General features: G+C 43.9%; 1 protein-coding gene across 1 annotated transcript in view; it reads right to left on the minus strand.

The window, feature by feature from the left end:
• Positions 1-18,568: 18,568 nt before the first annotated feature.
• LOC122928583 (basal cell adhesion molecule-like) overlaps positions 18,569-21,990 on the minus strand; it is a 61,312-nt gene continuing 57,890 nt past the window's right edge. Inside the window, exons 15-16 of the mRNA XM_044281564.1 lie at positions 19,283-19,394; positions 18,569-19,187 (exon numbers count right to left, since the gene is read on the minus strand). Of these exons, the coding sequence (XP_044137499.1) occupies positions 19,182-19,187; positions 19,283-19,394 (118 nt within the window). The 3' untranslated portion in view covers positions 18,569-19,181. The remainder of the gene's footprint in view (positions 19,188-19,282; positions 19,395-21,990) is intronic.

Here is a 21,990-nt window from a genome sequence, read left to right on the forward strand (position 1 = left end):
TTACACATTTTGATTGCAAAGTACTTCTCACACATTTGGGCCCCTAAATTGCCAGGGCAGTATAACTACCCCACAAGTGACCCCATTTTGGAAAGAAGACACCCCAAGGTATTCGGTGAGGGGCATGGCGAGTTCCTAGAATTTTTTATTTTTTGTCGCAAGTTAGTGGAATATGAGACTTTGTAAGAAAAAAATAAAATAAAATAAAAATCATCATTTTCCGCTAACTTGTGACAAAAAATAAAAAGTTCTATGAACTCACTATGCCCATCAGCGAATACCTTAGGGTGTCTACTTTCCGAAATGGGGTCATTTGTGGGGTTTTTCTACTGTTTGGGCATTGTAGAACCTCAGGAAACATGACAGGTGCTCAGAAAGTCAGAGCTGCTTAAAAAAGCGGAAATTCACATTTTTGTACCATAGTTTGTAAACGCTATAACTTTTACCCAAACCATTTTTTTTTTTTGCCCAAACATTTTTTTTTATCAAAGACATGTAGAACTATAAATTTAGCGAAAAATGTATATATAGATGTCGTTTTTTTTGCAAAATTTAACAGCTGAAAGTGAAAAATTTCATTTTTTTGCAAAAAAATCGTTACATTTTGATTAATAACAAAAAAAGTAAAAATGTCAGCAGCAATGAAATACCACCAAATGAAAGCTCTATTAGTGAGAAGAAAAGGAGGTAAAATTCATTTGGGTGGTAAGTTGCATGACCGAGCGATAAACGGTGAAAGTAGTGTAGTGCAGAAGTGTAAAAAGTGGCCTGGTCATGAAGGGGGTTTTAGCTAGCAGGGCTGAAGTGGTTAAAGGGTTTGTCTGAGATTGTTATATTGATGACCTATCCTCAGAATGGGTGGGGTCTGACTCCCTGCACCCCCACGATCCGCTGTTTGAAGAGGCCGCGTTGTCCGGTGAGCGCCACAACCTCTTCCATGGCCAGTGACTTCACATTTATCAGTCATGTTGCCTAAGCACAGGTTAGTTCAAGTGAATTGGGCTGCGCTGCAATACCAAGCACAGCCACTGAGAGCGCTGTGTTTGGTAAGCTGTGCGGAGACCGCAGTACTCACTGGAGCTTGATCAGCAGGGGTCCTGGCTGTCGGACCCCGCCTACCAGTCTTTTATTGATGACCTACCCTGAGGATAAGTCATCAGTATCTGAATCTTGGAAAATCCCTTTGACACCTGGTCTTCCCGGAGAGACAAGTGTGGGATCTAGGTAGAGAATGTGGTCAGAGGAACCTATTTTTCTAAATAAATTAGGGAAAGACCTGTTCTGGTTCTGACAAAGCTGCCAGTTCGATTTGATGTACTGCTCCAAATTAATTAATTAAGATACGTGCACGGAGAGATCAGACAGACAACTCACTACATGGAGTTAATCAGTATCTCTGGTTTATTTCTGAAAACAACATGGGTTTCATGAGAGGAGGGAGTGGGAGGGGGGTGAAAGATAAAGTATATATTTTCTATTGGCTATGAACTCTACTTTTCTGTAACCTTGACGGCCAGAGGAAATTCCTTCTCCCTCCCCCCTGGGTGAAACCGTTACTTCTTTCTTTGTAGCTGCTTGCTTGAGCTGAACAGAAACCACAAAGAAACACATGATAAAAACACAAAGTAAGATTCTAGTTTATAGGTGTAGGCTGAATGCCTGGCCACCATCTTAGCTCAACAAGCAAGTATCCATTTTGTATCAATAGTCCATAACAGTCCCCCCTTGGAGACTTGATTGTAGACTTTCCCTTCACCTAGCGAATCCCCTGGGCATACCATTCGTATCCTCTTCACCCGCAGTGGCGACAACCTACCCCTTATAGGTAGGCTCCCGGTTGCTCGGACTTGTGGTAATACCCTGGGATTCATCTCACCCTATCTCAGCCAGGCATCATTGTGAGGAGGGGGAGCTGTGTTGAACGATGTTTCCTTCTGTCCTTCCTCATCGTAGAGGAGCATAATAGGTCGTTCATCAGTTTTCTTCATTCTTTTTGAAAAGCGGGTCACACAAATAAGAACGAGCTTAATCACTACATATATCACCAATATTTTTAGGGCTACCTGCAATATTACCTGGACAATTCCCATGAGCCAACCCCCAATACCTTTGAACCAGTTATTGGGGTTAAGGGAAGAGAAGGTATCAGACCACCATGTATCTTTATCAGCTTTATGTGCATCCAGCCATTTATCTCTTAAATCCGCCATTTTCTCTATACCCACCTTAACTTGCAAATTACCCTGCGGGTCTATGTAATGGCAACAAGAGGGTCCCACAACCTGGCACATACCTCCATCTTTAGCTGTAACATAATCTAGAACTAATGTGTGTTGGTTGGTGACAATGATTAACTGGTTTTGCACAATGTTTGAGGTATTCATAAGTCTCATCACTTCCCATATTTGGTCATCCAGGTAGTCTGTTGCTACTACCAGATGATCCCACATCTGCGCTATCATGGGATATATGAAGATGGCACTAACAATTTTGTTGGTAATGCTCGTCTCTACTACATGTGGCTTGCCATTTGGTCTGGGTGTGTTATCTTTGGCCCTACGATACAAGGTGTGTTTAGGTACTGCATTTATGTCAATTTCAGAGTGTGGTACTATAAAGGTGGCAGGAGTAAGCCTGGCGATGGTGCACAGTCCTGTGACATTCTCGGATAACCATTTGTACGCTTTGTGTCCCTTTCACCAACTCATATCCTTTTGACTGACTTTCAGTGTCGTTAGCTGATATACCTGTTAGGAGATCCTGTACAGTACGGTTGTTACAGGGCAGATCCTTTCCGTTCTCAGCATCTACACCAATACACTGCACGTGGCTGTCTGTTTTTGAATCATTGCAACCTGAGTGTATGTGTGGACTAAATGTCATCCCTTTGGTTTGTACATGGAGACAATATCAGTGTGTCCAGCTTGGAAAACATGTGACATTAGCCCAGTGTCCCATTCATTACCCAGTGGCGTGAACACTGCAGATATGCCCACTGTCAAAGTCATGATCAGTATGTGAATCCTCATGGCTTATTGTTCCAGGGTTGTCGGGACAACCTTTACTCTTTTACAATGTGAGGCGTGGATCCAGGTAAGCCTCCCTTCGAGTTTCACAGAGGTCGGGGTAGTCAGCAACACCTGGTAAGGCCCCTTGTATCGTGGTTCGAGGGTGTTTCTGACGTGTTTCTTGACCACCACCCACTCTCCAGGTTTGAGAGTGTGTATTCCTTCTAGGGAGTCAGGATCTGGAATGGAAGAGAAAACTTGTGCACATATGTTAGACAATTGTTTACTCAGGGCAATCACATATTTAGCAACAGATTCATAATGCATTTGCAATTGCTGTGGGAAGTACTGTCCCATCCTAGGCCGTGTCCTAAACAAAATTTGGTGTGGAAGCCTAGGGGTGTGTCTAACTGAAAATAGTGCTATTGGCAGGCATTGTACCCAACTGAGCCCTGTCTCCCCAGTCATTTTCAGCATCTTGGACTTCAGTACCCCGTTCAGTCGTTTGACTTTGTCGCCGCTTTGGGGTCTGTAGGGTGTGTGATAGGCTAAGTGTGACCCTACCATCTTCCAGACTTCTTGGGTTAATCTAGCAGTGAATGCTGGGCCCTGATCACTCTCAATGACCTCAGGTACTCCGAACCTACAGACAAGCTCCTGCATCAGTTTTTTTGCAGTAGTGGTTGCTGTCTGGTTTCGGACGGGGTAGGCTTCTGGCCACCCAGAGAACAAGTCTATCACTACTAGCACATATTGAAACCCTTGGCACATTGGCATCTGGATGTGGTCAATTTGAATCCGTTGGAACGGGTACTGGGCTTTGGGGAGACGTTTGGTTGGTGTAGGCGCAGGTCTTCCCGGGTTGCACTGCGCACAGATGAGGCAAGACTGAGTATGCCTCACCAGGACAGGGGTTATCCCTGGGGCCATTGTCTATTAGTTCTTTCATGATGGTCTTAGATTGGTGGGTGGGCCCATGAGCTATTGAAGCTATCAGAGGATAGAGAGCTTTGGGCAGAGATGCTCTCTTTCCTTGGGTCCACAGTCCAGATTCTTTCTCTTCTTGGGCTGACTCTTTTAGCCAATCCAATTTTTCTTGTGGCGTGGCCTGTTTCTGTATTTGTTTCAGGAGGTGCTATGTGATTTCTTCTTGTTCCAGGTCTTCCTGTGTTATCATAATCTGGTCTGACTGGACTCTTTCCTCTTTCACTGCTGCTTCCTTTGCTGCTTGATCAGCTAGGGCGTTTCCTCTGGCCTCAGAGGTGTCAGCTCGAGTGTGCCTGTAGATCAATAAAATCTTCAGAATCTCCATTATACTCCCCCCTTGGAAGAGGAAGGAGTGCAGCAGGATGGAGGATGTGGCACCTCTGAATGGTGACATTATCTGGCAGAAGCAAACTACACGGAAGCCGGAGGTGGCGCTGTGCAGTGAGGTGTTTAGGTTGAGTCTGCTGGAGGATGGCAGAAATGTCATGGGGAGCCAGAATAGTGAGGGGATGACCCAGCACAACGTCAGATGTGACGTTTAGAAGAGAGCTGGCAGCATGGATAGCTCTGACACAGGAAGGGGCTTCTCTGGCTACTGGGTCCAGTCTCTTTGTATGGTAGGACTTTGGGGTCCTTCAGGGTCACAGTGACTGGTGGGACACTGAGGTATCCAATATCCTGGGGTCCTCTGGCCCAGAGAGTATTGGGGATGAGGTGCAAAATGGTTTGCAGCGAATCCCCTTGCTCATATAAATCAGTGCAGAATTTTATTGTCAGACATCCGGCAGCCGTGGCTGTCACATAATTTGAGTGAAAACCACAAAGACCAAGAAGCGAGACAGTTTCTTATCAGAAAGAGGAGCTTAAACTAACACAGAAGAAACTAACATTTCTGTGAAAAGAAAAAAGGTGGGGGTCAACTGATCCCCCGCAGCTGTCCTGCAATGTGGTGGAATGATCTGCATGGAATGATCTGCAAATTTAGCTTTTGTCCATTTCTGTAGTTGTTCTATAAAGAATTCTCCAGACTCATGATCTTGGGGGTCAAAGTTAGCACCTTTTAAGTTCAGGGATGTGGATTTGATCCATTATCAGTGAGGAGTATTCACCTGTCTTGTTTTCCACTATACTTTGCAGGTCCGACCATGTGCACCCATAGGTTTGATGCACTTGGGACAGTTTCCTGAAAAAGGGCATGGGATGGGTCTCGGGGTCAGGCAGTAAATTCACTATGGTGAATAACTGTTGTGGGGTGAAAGACACATATTTTGGTGGTCCCTGTGGCCGGTTAAGTGCTAGGGCTTCTTTCAGTGTCTCAAGGTTTCCCTGCTCAATTTTCTGTAAGTTCTTTTGTAACTCTGTAATCCGACCCTGCAGTATTTGATCTTGTGAACGTCGTGATGGGCGCACGGTCATGGGTACAGTCCACTGTGGTGCCAGGGGTAAAGTTGGCGGATCACCGTAGTCTGTCGGGGTACCCCGCGAAGGAGTTTGCATATTACCCGGTGCATTTTGTATGCCCATTGTGGATTCTGCAGCACCGTCTGCATCCCCCTGTTCTGCTTCATCAGGTTGCCCCCCTACCATTATAGGAGTAAGGGTGGCAGGTGAGTGGGGTAGCATGAATGTACCGTCCGGGTTTATCATCGGGTACAAGGTAGTAGGAAGGGGCAAGGGTGACATAGGAGTGACGGGGGGGTCCGGACCGAATGATATTAAAGGTCCGTTCATGGGCGTTGCCTGGGGACAAGATGGCGCTGTAGCTAACACGGGAAGTGATGGGACGTGCCGGGGAGTAGTTACCAAGGTGTGGTTTTGTGGGTGGGGAACCCCACAGGGAAGGCACATATCACGGGAGGAGGGATTCTGTTGACCACATGTTTTGCAGGTCCACCCACCTGCTTTCTTCCCGGCGCCATTATAGGGTGGTGGCTAGTCATGTATCAATGCAACACCAGGCTTACAGAAATATCTCTGTCTTTTCTCATCAAAATTTAGTTCCCCCCGGTCTGTTCAAATTCTTTACTACAGTCCAACCACACACGGACCATGTCTGTCAATTTATCATCTTCTAACTTCCCTCTCTTCTCGTTTAACAACACTTGCCAGGTAGCACTACATAGGATGCCTCCTTTACAGACACCTTTAACTCTTCTCCAACTTACTTAATCCTTTTATGAGGATGCCTCCTTTACAGACACCTTTAACTCTTCTCCAACTTATTTAATCCTTTTATGAAACGTTTGCCTCTCCTGTCCGCCACGTACTGTTCAGGTGAACAGTAACCCTTCGGGACACTTTCCTCATTTCCCATTATCTCTCGTACCTACTGAAGCCGCCTAAAGACCTCTGCATAGAGTAATCACTGGACGTGAAGACCTTTGAGTCCCGGTCAGCACACTCTGGGCTACCGCGAACCGCTCTCCACCCATCTGTGATCGTCCCCTTTATGGAGATTTGAGTCAGACACCGGGCTGAACTCCGATACAGGAACACAGGAGAACTCCGTGTCTCAGTCAATGATACTTGTCAACAGGGTCTTCACAACTTATAGGCACAACACAGTACATCAAGACTTTAAGAAAACATATGGGGTTCTTACTTTCATGCCCTCGAGGACGTCCCAGACTGCTTCCGCACCCCTCCCTCAGACGAACACCAAGAGGCTACACCAGGGGACACTTTATAGGCAAGATGACTCAATTTTCCTACCTCATATCACGGGTTGCGATCCCGGTGTCCGTTAGTGCGCCTCTCCTCGTCTGGTCTCTGGGGGTACGGGAACAGAGGGTCCAATCCTCGAGCCCCACGATTGGGCGCCAAAATTGTTCTGGTTCTGACAAAGCTGCCAGTTCGATTTGATGTACTGCTCCAAATTAATTAATTAAGATACGTGCACGGAGAGATCAGACAGACAACTCACTACATGGAGTTAATCAGTATCTCTGGTTTATTTCTGAAAACAACATGGGTTTCATGAGAGGAGGGAGTGGGAGGGGGGTGAAAGATAAAGTATATATTTTCTATTGGCTATGAACTCTACTTTTCTGTAACCTTGACGGCCAGAGGAAATTCCTTCTCCCTCCCCCCTGGGTGAAACCGTTACTTCTTTCTTTGTAGCTGCTTGCTTGAGCTGAACAGAAACCACAAAGAAACACATGATAAAAACACAAAGTAAGATTCTAGTTTATAGGTGTAGGCTGAATGCCTGGCCACCATCTTAGCTCAACAAGCAAGTATCCATTTTGTATCAATAGTCCATAACAGACCCACATCTAGGATACCTTTATAGCACATCTTATAGATATGTTCTAATTGTCTATAACGAGAATACCCCTTTAGGCAAAGCAACTGCTATTTGGCCAGATGTGGTCACCAATCTCTGCTCTTTAAAGTGTTGTCCATCTAGACCACCCTTCTCCTCAAGCATGAATCCACTGAGCTGTTCACTAAGCAAGGAAATATTACATGACACCCAGTTAACAGGCGATTACATAACATGATTGGTCGCGTCCTCCTAATGTTACGCCATGGTTTCACTGGCCCAACGCATCTAAGATAACATAGAAAGGGGTTCTCTGGATAGATCATTAATATCAGATTGGTGGGGGTCCGACGCCTGGGCAATGATCAGGTGATTTGCAGTAGCTGTGGATGCTGGAAACAGGTACCAGAACTTCTCAGCGCCATCCATCATGTAGGGCTGCTTCCATTCGAGTGACCTTTTATGTCTTTTGCAGCATTATTGTGCTTCAGTGAGTATCCTGCAATATACAGAACGCGTGACCCCTGGATCAGGCGACACGGGGTTTACTTGTAATTTGGAACTCTCAACACAGATAGACCATGATCATGGCCATTTCCACATTTGCTTCATTTAAAAAAAAATTGCTGTAGCAATAAAAACTGAATGCAAAAGTCTGCATACCCTTTAACATAACCTAAATGAGGGCATTAAAACCAATTATGGAACAAATCGTTGTCTGAACTCCCATTCTCTGGGCAGGCGACAGTATCCATCCATGAGCAGCTTCTTATACATGTCCCAATATTCCATTATCACAAGACACGGAATTCAATAAACCGTCACATGTTTCCCCACAAATGTCTCTATTTAACCAATGTCTCTTCATGCCTTGTCACCAGCAGCTTCACAGAGCCAGACACAACGAGGCAACAACATATTCAGCAGCCGCGGAGTTAATGAGCATAATTAAGATTTACTAATCAGCCGCTCCCTCTCCCACACAATCAAATATTAATGTGACAAGAAATTGCTAACGTTTCTGCACGGCTTCCCTGGCAAAGTACTATGTGTGTCTTGTCTATGGAGCAGCCAGTGACACGTCAGAGGCGGTTATAAGCGACCTGTCATAGATTATGGACAGCAAAACGGCCATTTTTTCATCTTGGAGGGAAATATCATCTAAAATGACCCAATATCACTATATGGCAGTTTTTACATGGCTGTAATATAACTGTAATTTAGTGTCCATATTACACGTGTAACGCCCAGACCTCCCATTTCTACTGAACAGAACTCACCACAGAGTCTAGAGCAGGGGTTTCAAACAAGCAGTCTACAGGGGGCATTATTATACAGGGGGCATTATAATCCACGGGGCATTATAATCCATGGGGCATTATAATCCAGGAGGCATTATAATCCAGGAGGCATTATAATACAGGGGGCATTATAATACAGGGGGCATTAGAATCCAGGGGGAATTATAATACAGGAGGCATTATAATACAGGGGGCATTATAATACAGGGGGCATTAGAATCCAGGGGGCATTAGAATCCAGGAGGCATTATAATACAGGAGGCATTATTATACAGGGGGCATTAGAATCCAGGGGGCATTATAATACAGGGGCATCATAATCCAGGGGGCATTATAATCCAGGGGGCATTATAATCCAGGGGGCATTATAATACAGGAGGCATTATAATCCAGGGAGCATTATAATACAGGGGGCATTAGAATCCAGGGGACATTATAATACAGGAGGCATTATAATACAGGGGGCATTATAATACAGGGGGCATTAGAATCCAGTGGGCATTATAATACAGGAGGCATTATAATACAGAAAGCATTATAATACAGGAGGCATTATAATACAGGAGGCATTATAATACAGGGGGCATTATAATACAGGGGCATTAGAAAGGGACATTAATACAGGCTGGAGCAATACAGGGGGACACCTAATATTACAGGAGGCAGTATACTGACACTACAAGGGGCATTATAATACAGGGAGAACTAAAGAGGTTATAACTGCAGGGGGACATTAGAACTATAGGTGGCACTGCAGGAGGATATAAGAACTACAGGGGAGCTTTATAAATACTGGGGCTACTACAGGGGGAATTATAATTACTGGAACTACTACATACTGGGGACAAGAGTGCCTTATAAAGGGGCTTTGTAACTGCTGGGGGCTTTATAGGGATGCCTTATAAAGGGGACTTGTTACTGATAGGGGCACAGTGGGAGGGCCTTATTTCTACTGGGGGCACTATCGTGGCATTATTACTACTGAGGGTACTGTGGAGGCATTATTGTTAGGCGTAATATGGAGGGCATTGCTACTAATGGGTGCATTCCTTGGGAGAATGAAGGTTATTAGGGGTACTGTAGGAGCACTATTACTATTGAGAGCAGTCTAGGAGCAGTATTACTAGGGGGTAAACTATCCGTATGGCACAATTTTTACAGTATACTTTGTGGGCATTAGGAAGCACAATGGAGACAGTATTAGGGATAGCAGTGGGATGACAATGTTGGGGCAACAGGAGGAGGATGTGGAAGATAAGATGTCTGTATGCCAAACTCTGCAGAGATAAGACGCAGCTGAAAGAGGTCATCATGGCGGTCTGGTCCAAATGGAGAAGATGAGGAAACGGAACATCTACATCAGAGGAGACATCGTAATAATAATTGAATATGTGCTTTTCGTGACTTTATGTTACACTTATTTGAGCACGTTGGCATTGTTTGACATGGCTACTATACTAATTTATACAACTGTATGGAATTGCCATTTGGCCAACATATAGAGAATTTAATTGGGCGCCATAATTAAGGCACTGCATGATTTGGTTATTTGCACACTGTATGACAGTCCATATGGCGGGTCACCCACAGAAAGTATTGCACAGGGCACCAACCAATATAGGGCTGGCCCTGATCTGGAGGGAGTCTGATAGTGGTCAACCTGCCACATTATGGCATCTTTGACCATACCCAATGGCACGCATTATGCTTTGCCTGGTACACCGCATAGACTGCCACTATGGCACTAGAGGCTCTGCCTATCTGACTATGCTGACATCTAGGCTGGCTGTCACCTAGCTGTTAGATTAGGTACTGGATCTGAAAGAGGAATCTGAAGTCATGGTGCCAGGGACACAGATCACCACAAAGGCCTTTAATACTCCTCAAAATCAGGGAGGGGACATTGTTTGATTCACGTCACTTGCAATCAATGTGATCGATAGTACCTAAGTGATTTGATCAGATTTGTCTCACCCATGAATTTAAATGTCACAGGGTCAATTGGTCACATTTCTTTTCCAATGATTCTATATTTGACCAGAAACCACACAGAGGAAGCATCTAAGGAAGTTCACAATCAGGCAAAAAAAAAAAAAAAAGAAGAAGTAATCACATCAACATTTAGTTACCATTTAATATTTCTTGTCTTCAGTCATGGAGATTTCAGAATAATTTGAGTAAACTGGGTTGTCTAGGATAAAGATGGCTGCTTTCTCCCAAAATCAGTGGCACATCTGTCTACAGCTTATCTATGGTATGGCAGCTCAGCTGTAATACCAGACGCTACCCATGGACAGAAGTGGTGCTGTTTTTGGAAGAAAACAGCCATCTTTTTCAAATCCTGTATGATCCGTAATATAAACTGGTGAATGCGAACATAATGCAATACAGAATAGGTTGAATGAATACCAGTAGGATCTGCTGTACATGTGGTGGGATTGGGGTAAGCAATGGAGCTGGTATACACTCAAAGTGTCCCCTAATATCAAAAGGGCCATATCTACTGATATGCAGGCTCAATATACAGTTCTTGATTCACTTTAGCTTTCATTTGAGCCAAAAGCCTAGCAAGCCCCCCTCACTTATTATATCATCAGAACCCAGATCTTGTATCATCACAATAGCATTGCCCCTTCTTATACACTACGTGCAGAATTATTAGGCAAATGAGTATTTTGACCACATCATCCTCTTTATGCATGTTGTCTTACTCCAAGCTGTATAGGCTCGAAAGCCTACTACCAATTAAGCATATTAGGTGATGTGCATCTCTGTAATGAGAAGGGGTGTGGTCTAATGACATCAACACCCTATATCAAGTGTGCATAATTATTAGGCAACTTCCTTTCCTTTGGCAAAATGGGTCAAAAGAAGGACTTGACAGGCTCAGAAAAGTCAAAAATAGTGAGATATCTTGCAGAGGGATGCAGCACTCTTAAAATTGCAAAGCTTCTGAAGCGTGATCATCGAACAATCAAGCGTTTCATTCAAAATAGTCAACGGGGTCACAAGAAGCGTGTGGAAAAACCAAGGCGCAAAATAACTGCCCATGAACTGAGAAAAGTCAAGCGTGCAGCTGCCAAGATGCCACTTGCCACCAGTTTGGCCATATTTCAGAGCTGCAACATCACTGGAGTGCCCAAAAGCACAAGGTGTGCAATACTCAGAGACATGGCCAAGGTAAGAAAGGCTGAAAGACGACCACCACTGAACAAGACACACAAGCTGAAATGTCAAGACTGGGCCAAGAAATATCTCAAGACTGATTTTTCTAAGGTTTTATGGACTGATGAAATGAGAGTGAGTCTTGATGGGCCAGATGGCTGGATTGGTAAAGGGCAGAGAGCTCCAGTCCGACTCAGACGCCAGCAAGGTGGAGGTGGAGTACTGGTTTGGGCTGGTATCATCAAAGATGAGCTTGTGGGGCCTTTTTGGGTTGAGGATGGAGTCAAGCTCAACTCCCAGTCCTACTGCCAGTTTCTGGAAGACACCTTCTTCAAGCAGTGGTACAGGAAGAAGTCTGCAAGGTAAGAAAAACATGATTTTCATGCAGGACAATGCTCCATCACACGCGTCCAAGTACTCCACAACGTGGCTGGCAAGAAAGGGTATAAAAGAAGAAAATCTAATGACTTGGCCTCCTTGTTCACCTGATCTGAACCCCATTGAGAACCTGTGGCCCATCATCAAATGTGAGATTTACAAGGAGGGAAAACAGTACACCTCTCTGAACAGTGTCTGGGAGGCTGTGGTTGCTGCTGCACGCAATGTTGATGGTGAACAGATCAAAACACTGACAGAATCCATGGATGGCAGGCTTTTGAGTGTCCTTGCAAAGAAAGGTGGCTATATTGGTCACTGATTTGTTTTTGTTTTGTTTTTGAATGTCAGAAATGTATATTTGTGAATGTTGAGATGTTATATTGGTTTCACTGCTAAAAATAAATAATTGAAATGGGTATATATTTGTTTTTTGCTAAGTTGCCTAATAATTATGTACAGTAATAGTCACCTGCACACACAGATATCCCCCTAAAATAGCTAAAACTAAAAACAAACTAAAAACTACTTCCAAAAATATTCAGCTTTAATATTAATGAGTTTTTTGGGTTCATTGAGAACATGGTTGTTGTTCAATAATAAAATGAATCCTCAAAAATACAACTTGCCTAATAATTCTGCACTCCCTGTATGTCCTATTAAGACCATGAGGATCACCAGCCATTAGCCAGCAGTGAGTGATGCTTGGAGCGGACTCCTTCTTGTGAACCCCTTTATCTTAATACACACTCTGCAGTTCTCCGATTCTCATGCAGCAACTGCACATTTGGTTCATAGATTGTGAGGGCTTCAAGGGATTGGGTCCTCCAAAGATAAGTTGGTCTACGTGATGACCACAAACAAAAAAAAGGTTGTTCAAATCAGTCAGTCCCTTCACCCTGCTAATAGAAGGGGTCCCAAGCAGGTGTCAATAGGAAGGTGTCCCTTTGTTTTAGTGATGGTCAGACAGCCAATTATATACAAATGGCAAATTACATTGAAATACAGTATACAGAACCTGTCACATTGAACATGGCGTTTGATCTGCAGGCAGCTTGTTATAGAGCAGGAGGAGCTGAGCAGATTGACATATAGTTTTACTGGAATTGATTCAGTATAATTTATATTTTATTCATTTAAACTTCTCATTCTGGGCAGTAAAGTCAAGGAGACGGTCCTATCAGTGATTGACAGCTATCTCTGTATACACAGTCTAAAGGCCCTATTACACAGGCAGATTATTAAGATGATTGCGAACGAGCGTATAATACTGCCGCAGATTACCCGATAAACGAGCAAACGGGCAATCAGGATCTTTTGAAATGTAACATGTTACATGTAATATGCAGATAGGTGTAATAGGCGCTCTGCTACTGGCAAACAATGAGACAGTATATGGACGAGCGATGCATTAGCGATCGCTCGTCCATATACTGAGGAGGAGATTGCTGCATATAATAGCAGTGGCCTTCTCCTCTAGCTGCCTCCATGACTTCAAAGCCTAGAATGAGCAAGAATTTAAATGTATAAAATACAAGTTACACTGAATCTATTCCTATAAAACTAGATATCAATCTGCTCAGCTCCTCCTGCTCTATAACATGCTGCCTGTAGCTTGCATTTTAAAGGAACGCTGCAGGCAAAACTGTGTGCCATGAGCGCATTGACCATAGACTGCATCGGGAACATTCCCAGTGGGCCATCAAAGACACCAACCCCTCACCCTCTGGACATAATGCTCTGACACTCCCAGTATTAAAGGGGACTTGTTATTACAAAATACAGTGCAGTCTGCAGGTTATAGAGCAGGAGGAGCTGAGCAGATTGATATATAGTTTTGTGGGATAAGAGTCAGTTAAACATTTATATCTCTGCTATTTTTAACTTAAAGGGGTTATCCTATTCTAACAGTGCCCTCCCCCCCCCCCCCCCCCCACAATGCCCAGGCCCCCGCTATAGTTCATACCTATCCTGCGTCACTCCAGATCCCTGCACGGCCGCCGCTGCATCTCCCTTTAAAAAAATCCGGCGACGGGTGGAGCAGCAGATAGTAGGCCATGACAGTGACCAGCCTCCCTAGCATTACGGTCTACACTTGACTGTGTCACATCTACTACAGGGCCTAAGGAGGTGGAGCATGACACATAGATAAAAATACAATAAATGTTATGCCCCACCCCATCAGGCTCTGAACTAAGCATAGCACAATGTATACAATTGCCTCAAAGTGTTCCTTTAACTTGGGACATCTGTAGGAAGACACAATTCTAAATGCTACAGATCATTTGCTGATGAGGGTACTTCTGCCCTCTTAGTGTGCCCTCTGGTCAGTCTTATAGGTTGGCCAGGCTGCTGGGTTGTAATAGTTCATGGGAAGAAGCATTATTCCAAAAAACATAGTGACACATTCAATAACTACAAAATCATGTCATTATATGCATATGCTGCATGGCACAAGGGGCCTGGGGAATGAAAATTCTTACAGGGATTATTATTTTAATTTCTAAGGAATTTATGGGGTTTGCTTGATTTGAGCCCCCCCCCATGTACTTTTTCCTTATTACATTCCATCTTATCCCTGACTTCCGTCTCTAAATTTTTAATTAGCCGCATAATCTGACCGTTTATTTTCATTGACTTGTGATATGACACTGGGGTTTAGGAAGAAGCTCTCCAATTTATTCCTGGGTAATATAAATAACCGGCAGCCGAATGAGTGAAAATAATTGAGAAAATCACAAATGAAGCTCAAAAGAGGAACAACATGTTATGAGACGCAGGCGACAGGCTTCCGTTCCCCTGCGCTGCCGGTGATCCCCGATCTCACTATAGCCTGGACGCTTGCTGCGTCTGGCTGCGCTTCCTGGTTCCCGGCATATCCGTTGTTATGGTGACGGGGGACGCTGTACGCCCAGCCACACTCCTCCTGTAGGAGCGGTCGGTGTTCCCCGTCACCATAGGAACCAGGACGGGTTGAGCGCCGAGCTAGGCACTCGGTGCTCGGCTACAGGCAGGAGGGATGGGTCATGTGACGCTGGCCACGTCACATGATCCCTTTCCTCCACTATTTAAACAGACAACCTGCTGGCCACAGGTTGCCTGTGATTTCGTCACTTAGGCTGTGTATATTCCTGCGTTACTACCTTGTTTGACCTCTTGGATTTGACCTCTGTCCATCTTCTGACCTCGCCACTGCCTGCTCCCTTTGTACTGTTGCTACCCGTCGGATTTGACCTCGGCTCATTCTCTGATTTGTCTCCTGCCTTTCCCCTTTGTACTTACGCGACCTCCCGGACTGACCTCGGCTAGTTGACCTGCCTTTGCCTTCTCCATCAGAGGGTACCTCCCCTCTTGTTCCCTTCCCTGTCCATCCGTCTGGATACGGCACACGTGTGCAGTTCTCTGCCTCAGCTGTCTGTTTCCCTCTCTGTCTCTGTCCTCTCTACTCTGCACTTACGTAGGTCAGGGACCGCCACCCAGTTGCGCCCCGTCGCCTAGGGCGGGTAGTGCAGGGACAGAGTTGAGGGTGGAAGTCAGGGGGGTGCACTTCCTCTCTACTTTCCTCATTCGTGACACAACAGTTCCACAGAAGCAAGAAGTTCACAGTACTGCCTATTTAGGATTAGTCTGGTCAATGTGCAAACCCCTTGTAACATAGCACCCACCCAGATGTGAGGACATGATTATTAGCCATCTGACAATTTCCCTTAAAGGGGTTGCCGCACTTTTTGTAAGTGATGGCCTAGTCAACAACCCGTACCCATGCCGAAAAGCCATTCTGTGTAGCTCAGTCGCCCCAAGTTGGCACAACATTGTAGTGAACAGTACTAGTCACTGCAGCACTTCTCCCGTTCACTTCATCCAGGCACAGGTAAAAAGCAGCACAGAACATCTAGTACCGCGCTGTAGTGCTGCCAGCCAATCAATGCATGCACATCAGGTATTGTGTTATTTGGTGAATTTTCCAGCCAATCACAAATGCCACTGATCTGGACTGTTTGTGCCACTGTATGGTCAATGTGTCTTCAAGTTACAATGTCCAATGGAAAAAACATTGCAAGTTGAATATATTGCAACCTGAGACTATTGTAACTTAAAGGACCACTGTATAAACAATAAATCCACATAAAAAGTAAGTGTAAATGTCACAATCCAGAGCTGCATTCATAATTCTGCTGGTCATCGACTGTAAAAAGTTGTAGCTTCTTGACAGATACAGCATGCTAAATTGTTGACAGAATTCATAGAGCTTGGGTCAGCGAGAGAAGAACATACCTTTTGGAAGTTTGAGTAGTATGAATATGAACTTTTATTCTGCCATTTACTGCTCTTGCAAGTGCTGAGAAGACGGCGCTTCACTGTGATGTGTTCTCTTTATTGAGCTGCTTCACAACTTCTTCCCTCTGCTCCGAATATTAGCTATAGCATCCAACCAGGAAACCCATACTGCTGTCACTGTAAAGCAGCTCAATGCAGAGACCTGTGGGCACTCGACAGTGCAGATCACCCCCAGTACACTTAAACAGCAGAATAAAAGTTCACGTCCTCACTACTCCTGATAATAAAAACTTCACAAAAGGTAAGTTTGTTTTGCGATACCTAGTGCTTTAAGCAGTTCAACGTGGTCAAATCTGCTGACAGATTCCAGTCCTATAATTTGGGAGGGCAGTTAGTGGTTTTGCTACATCAGATTCCTGTACACAATCTGGTATAAAGAGGGCACTTTCTTGAATGTAAAGCACTAGAGGAAGCTCTGTGCAGACTCACGCCAGTAAGGAATTTTTGGGCATTTCAGGTCCGTCTGAAGAGATGGAGAGTGGCCAACAAAACAGTGTAAATAAATGATGAAAGCATTGCCTTACTGTCCAATTTCATGACAGTACGTGACATAAGACCACTCATGGAAATAGTTGTGTTCAACAATCTCCTAAAATACTACAACAAACATCATGCTGAAGTTATTGTACAGTGTCAAGTGCATGGTAGTGATTTATTTCACTTGTTCCATTTAAATAAATATATAAATATTCTAATATGCCTTGTTCTGAGGAGGGTAGGGGAGATGGCAGTCGGTTGAAAGAACTTGCATAGATTTGCCCTGGAGCATTGTCTCAGAGTTTATGTACAATGTGCTCAGTGTACTACTCACTGGTATTGTTTCCCCATGGGCTATTAATTGCCAAGAGGTAAAAATGAACTGAAATAGAGGTGGATATACCACATTGATGGGGTTATGCTGAACAAGCAGGACCAATGAACTTTTAGACCAACCTATAAGAAAAAACTCACATATAATGTATAGATTACACTGGGGTCTAGTATAATATACTGAGCCAACCCAAAAACAGAACCAATAACCCCAAAGAAAAGTGGGAGACACACATATAAAATATATGTAATTTATTGAGACATGATCACATAACAAACAATATATGAAACAAAAGGCACAAGTGTACAGGAGGGGGGGAGACCTCATGTAAGGAGGTCAGATACAACCTCTCTCCCAAACACCCAACTGGCAGGGAAAAAGATGTCCCAGCCATAGGTATACATCAGCATGAAAATTGTGAGAACTGTAGGTTCACTCAAAGTAACATGTACTGGTATGTATGTTGCATGCACAGAAAGGTAAATGAAAATGTACAAATAGCACAAGGCAAACTAGCCCACCCAAAAACCTGGGATGGCCACATAAGGTATGCACATAGCCATTGAACTGTACAATACAGACAGAGGCAAGTGTGCCAAGTGCAGGTGGCAATAGAGATATAAAAAGAAATGTAACAACTAACTGAGCAAAACAACAAAACATGTATTACTCATGATATGCTGGACCCAGAGCGTGTGACCAAAAGCTGCACCTCGACGTACGTTTGTTATGTGATCATGTCTCAATAAATTACATATATTTTACATGTGTGTCTCCCACTTTTCTTTGGGGTTATTGGTTCTGTTTTTGGGTTGGCCCAATGGAACTTTTGACAGAAGGATGCTCTATGCCACCAAAGGATAGAGAAATTAGTGGAGTGATATGCTAGGCATAAAGTTTTCCTTAGGGTGTTCCTTTTTGGCTCTGGTCCCATCACATTAGCCAGTACCCTTTTGGCCTCCAACTGGAGGGTATATGTCGGTAGGTATACCACAAATAAGTATGGAATAGGGTAGTAAACTATTCCACACAATGGTGTCTACTAAAACAACGTATAAGTTAACTTTATGATGGAATCCAATGGCTGATGGATGCCACTGCAAGACATCCATTAGAGGCCATAAACATGGTGTGAACACAACGTAAAACAACTAGCATCTCTTTTGAAGGCTACTGTATGAACTCCATTGGTAATTAGTCTTAACAGTCCAAAGAACAACATAAACAACTGATGAACCCAAACAATACAGGCAAATCTTTTGGTATGAGCACCACCTGACCACAACAAAAGAAAAGAAATAATGAGATTGTACAAGTATTTTAGGGGTCTGACCAGTGTAATGACCATAGAGAAATACATTATATACATACAGGCCGGACAGAAGCAGGCCAAGACCAGTGTAACAGTTTAAAGTCCACGAGATCTGTTGATCCCAAAGCATGCCAGAAAAAACTGCTTTAAACAGTAGGACAGTGGAAATCCTTTACATATTTTGGAAGTTAAAAAAAAAGGTAAAAAAATTAGCAAAATTATATGCATAAAAACTGCAACAAATAAGGGTAACTGACTGAGGCCTGTAGTGAGCAATGCAGCAATGGCCAGCCACCATTTAAGGCAACACTAGGTAGGGTATTATACCCAATAACAGACCTTTGTAAGTGAACTTTTACATTTTCTCCAAATAAAAAAGGAAAAAGACCCCAAAACAGAATAATGCATCCCCAAAAATCTTATTGGGAATTTGTGGGATCTTGATGCGTAATCTCTTATATATTGAGTCCTTGCATTTTCTTTTTCTTCTGATGCAACTCTGTTTCAAGTGCACAAAGTAGTGAAAACATGAATCCACAGGCTGGAGATGTCAGTTGACTTCCCGGTCCCAATAAGATGGTGCTGTCCATAGAACAGGACAGCCCCCGGTCTCTGCTTGTTAACACTATGGAAATATACAAAGGAATACGGCATTAGATGGCAAAGTCTTTGACGTTAAGCAAAAATATTGAAATAATATATGATAGTTGAAGCACTGACCTCTGCAACTGGGCCTCCTCCTCCTCCGCGAGAACCCAGTAACCCACGTTGCTCATTTTGTTTCTCTGATTTTAACTCAACAGCAAGTTCAGCTGAAGCCGGATCCTGCGATCTGAAATAGAAAGTAGGCAGTAGAGCAACCTATTAGAGGCATGACTCCTCATAACATACTGTACAATTCAAAAAGTTGACCTGAGGATATTGAGAAGAGACAGACCCCTTACCATAGACATCAAAGACGGTAAACCACCGGTCTAAAAGGAATGCTGCTTCCGCACTTGTACAGTTTTAATGCTAATTGTTTTTATCAGCTGGCATCTAACAAAGTCAAATGGGATGGACCTGGCTGACAGGATCCAGCAAGTCCGATTACATCATCTCCATCAGTGCAATAAATCTTCCCTGCTAAACTGACAGGTGCCTTTTAGAAGATTCCTAATTTCCTGTTCATGACAACAGAGACCACGGACCTTCTAAGCATCATTATTCAATATCTACAGAGATGTGCCTGTAACAGAGAAGTGTTTGTGGATCTTCAACATACACATGTCCACTAGACCATGTGGAGCTGGTAGGAAACACTTTAGTCAAACACAAAGCTCAATTACAGTCCTTTTCACTTAGTCTGCAAAGTATGTCAATTGCTAGAGCAGCAGTTTGTGTTCTGAAGCTGTTTTTCCAGCTGTAACTGTACGTTCCTGATCAAAATGGGTGACGTGATAGCAGCAGCTCGCATATGAATACTTACATACTGGAAATCCCAGGATACCCTTTCTATTTTACACTGGCTGAACTAAATAGACCAACTGCCAAGATTAGAAGAGATGTCACACTGGGAATAAAGCTCACTTCAAGCTTCATGGTCTACCTGGACATCCCATAGAACATGACTTTACGATCCATGCGTATCATCCATATATCACTAATTGACTGATCACCCAGCTCCGGTTAATGTCCAGACCTCTCTAATAGCCTACGCGTGTTATCACGCTCCGGATTTGAATGTCGTATACAAAGTACACACCACACTACGAGCTCTACATTGGTAAACTCATAATAAAGGACATCTGTCAGCAGATTTGTAACTATGACACTGGCTGACCTGTTACATGTGCCCTTGGCAGCTGAAGGCATCTGTGTTGGTCCCATGTTCATATGTGCCCGCATTGATAAGATTGTGCTGTGATAAAAATGCTTTCTTATAGGGGTTCTCCAGGATTTTCATATTAATGGCCTATCCTCAGGAGATTGGCCGGGTCCAACTCTGATCACCTGTTTGAGCACTGCGCTATCCATTGTATAGCGGCTGTGCTTGGTATTGCAGCTCAGCCCCATTCACTTCAATAGAACTGAGATGCGCCTCGGCCATTTGACCAAAGACCGTGATGTGACAGGGCATAGGAAGAGGTCTAAGCGCCCATGGAGCACCACAGGCTCTTCATACAACTGAGTGGCAGCGGTGCCAGAAGTCCGACCTCTGCCGATGTGATATTGATGACCTATGCTGAGGATAGGTCATCAGCATCAAAATCCTGGATAACCGTGTTAATTTATTAGAAATGTAAAAACGATAACGATTATAGAGTCTAGACTGTGCCTTCCACTTCTCTGTTCTCAGGAAAGAGCCAACCCATCTCTATACTGGATACTTGTGTCAGACTAGTTGCTATGGATACACTGCCTAAGAGCTACAACCTTCTATATGGGGCTGTCAAGCAGCATTATAGCAACCATCCACAGGGGTATTTCCATCTTCAATTTTGATGGCATAGTGATAGGATATGACACAAATGCCTGGTAGGTGTCAAACAGTGACCCTCCCCTATCTGGAAAGCAGGGGTGCCATGCCTCCCATTTGCTGATGCTGGCGCTTTCCACATAGAAGCTATTGAGATCTAAGGGAGTTACATAAGGAGTTAAGTCATGGTGCTCTTTCCATAGGTGAGGTTCTCAAATGTTGAACTAATACTTCCTGTGCATCTGCCAAATTGCTGAAGATGGGAAAATCCCTTTAATTTAAAGGGGGTTTTCTGAGTTTTTTTTTAACTGATGACCTATCCTCTGGATAAGTCATCATTATTTGATCGGTGGGGGTCCCACACCAGGGACCTAGGCTGATCTGCTGTTTGAGAAGGCACCGGTGCTCACATTAGCACCGCGGCCTTCTCTTGGCTCACCAAGCACAGCTTTGTATGTTGTTGCTCAGCTCCATTCACTTATGGGGATGAGCTGTGCCTACGCCATGAGACCGTTGAACGTGACGTCACAAAGCTGCGAGAAGGCCACGGAACTACTGTGAGCGCTGGTGCATTCTCAAACAGCTGATCAGCTGGGTCCCGATGTGTGACCCCCACTGATCAGATACTGATGACCTATTGTTTAAAAAAATCTTGAAAAACCCTTTTAACTAGGACTCTGGCCAGTAAACTACTGGGAGCTTGACAATATTCTGATCACACTTTTCTCTATAATTTACTGTCCTGTTAGGCTACATTCACACGTCAGTATTTTCCTATATCCCGATTTTCGGTCCGTTTTTTGCGGATCCGTTGTTCCTGAAAATGTTTCCGTATGTCATCCGTATGTCATCCGTTTTTTGCGGATCCGCAAAAAACGGAAACATGTATACATTTCAATAATCAAATAAAGTTGTTTGGATTTCTTTGAAAAAAAATAGAAAATAATAAAAAAAATAAAAAAAAAATTGT

This window comes from Bufo gargarizans, chromosome 2, assembly GCF_014858855.1.
Source record: "Bufo gargarizans isolate SCDJY-AF-19 chromosome 2, ASM1485885v1, whole genome shotgun sequence".
NCBI classification, from domain to species: Eukaryota; Metazoa; Chordata; class Amphibia; order Anura; family Bufonidae; genus Bufo; species Bufo gargarizans.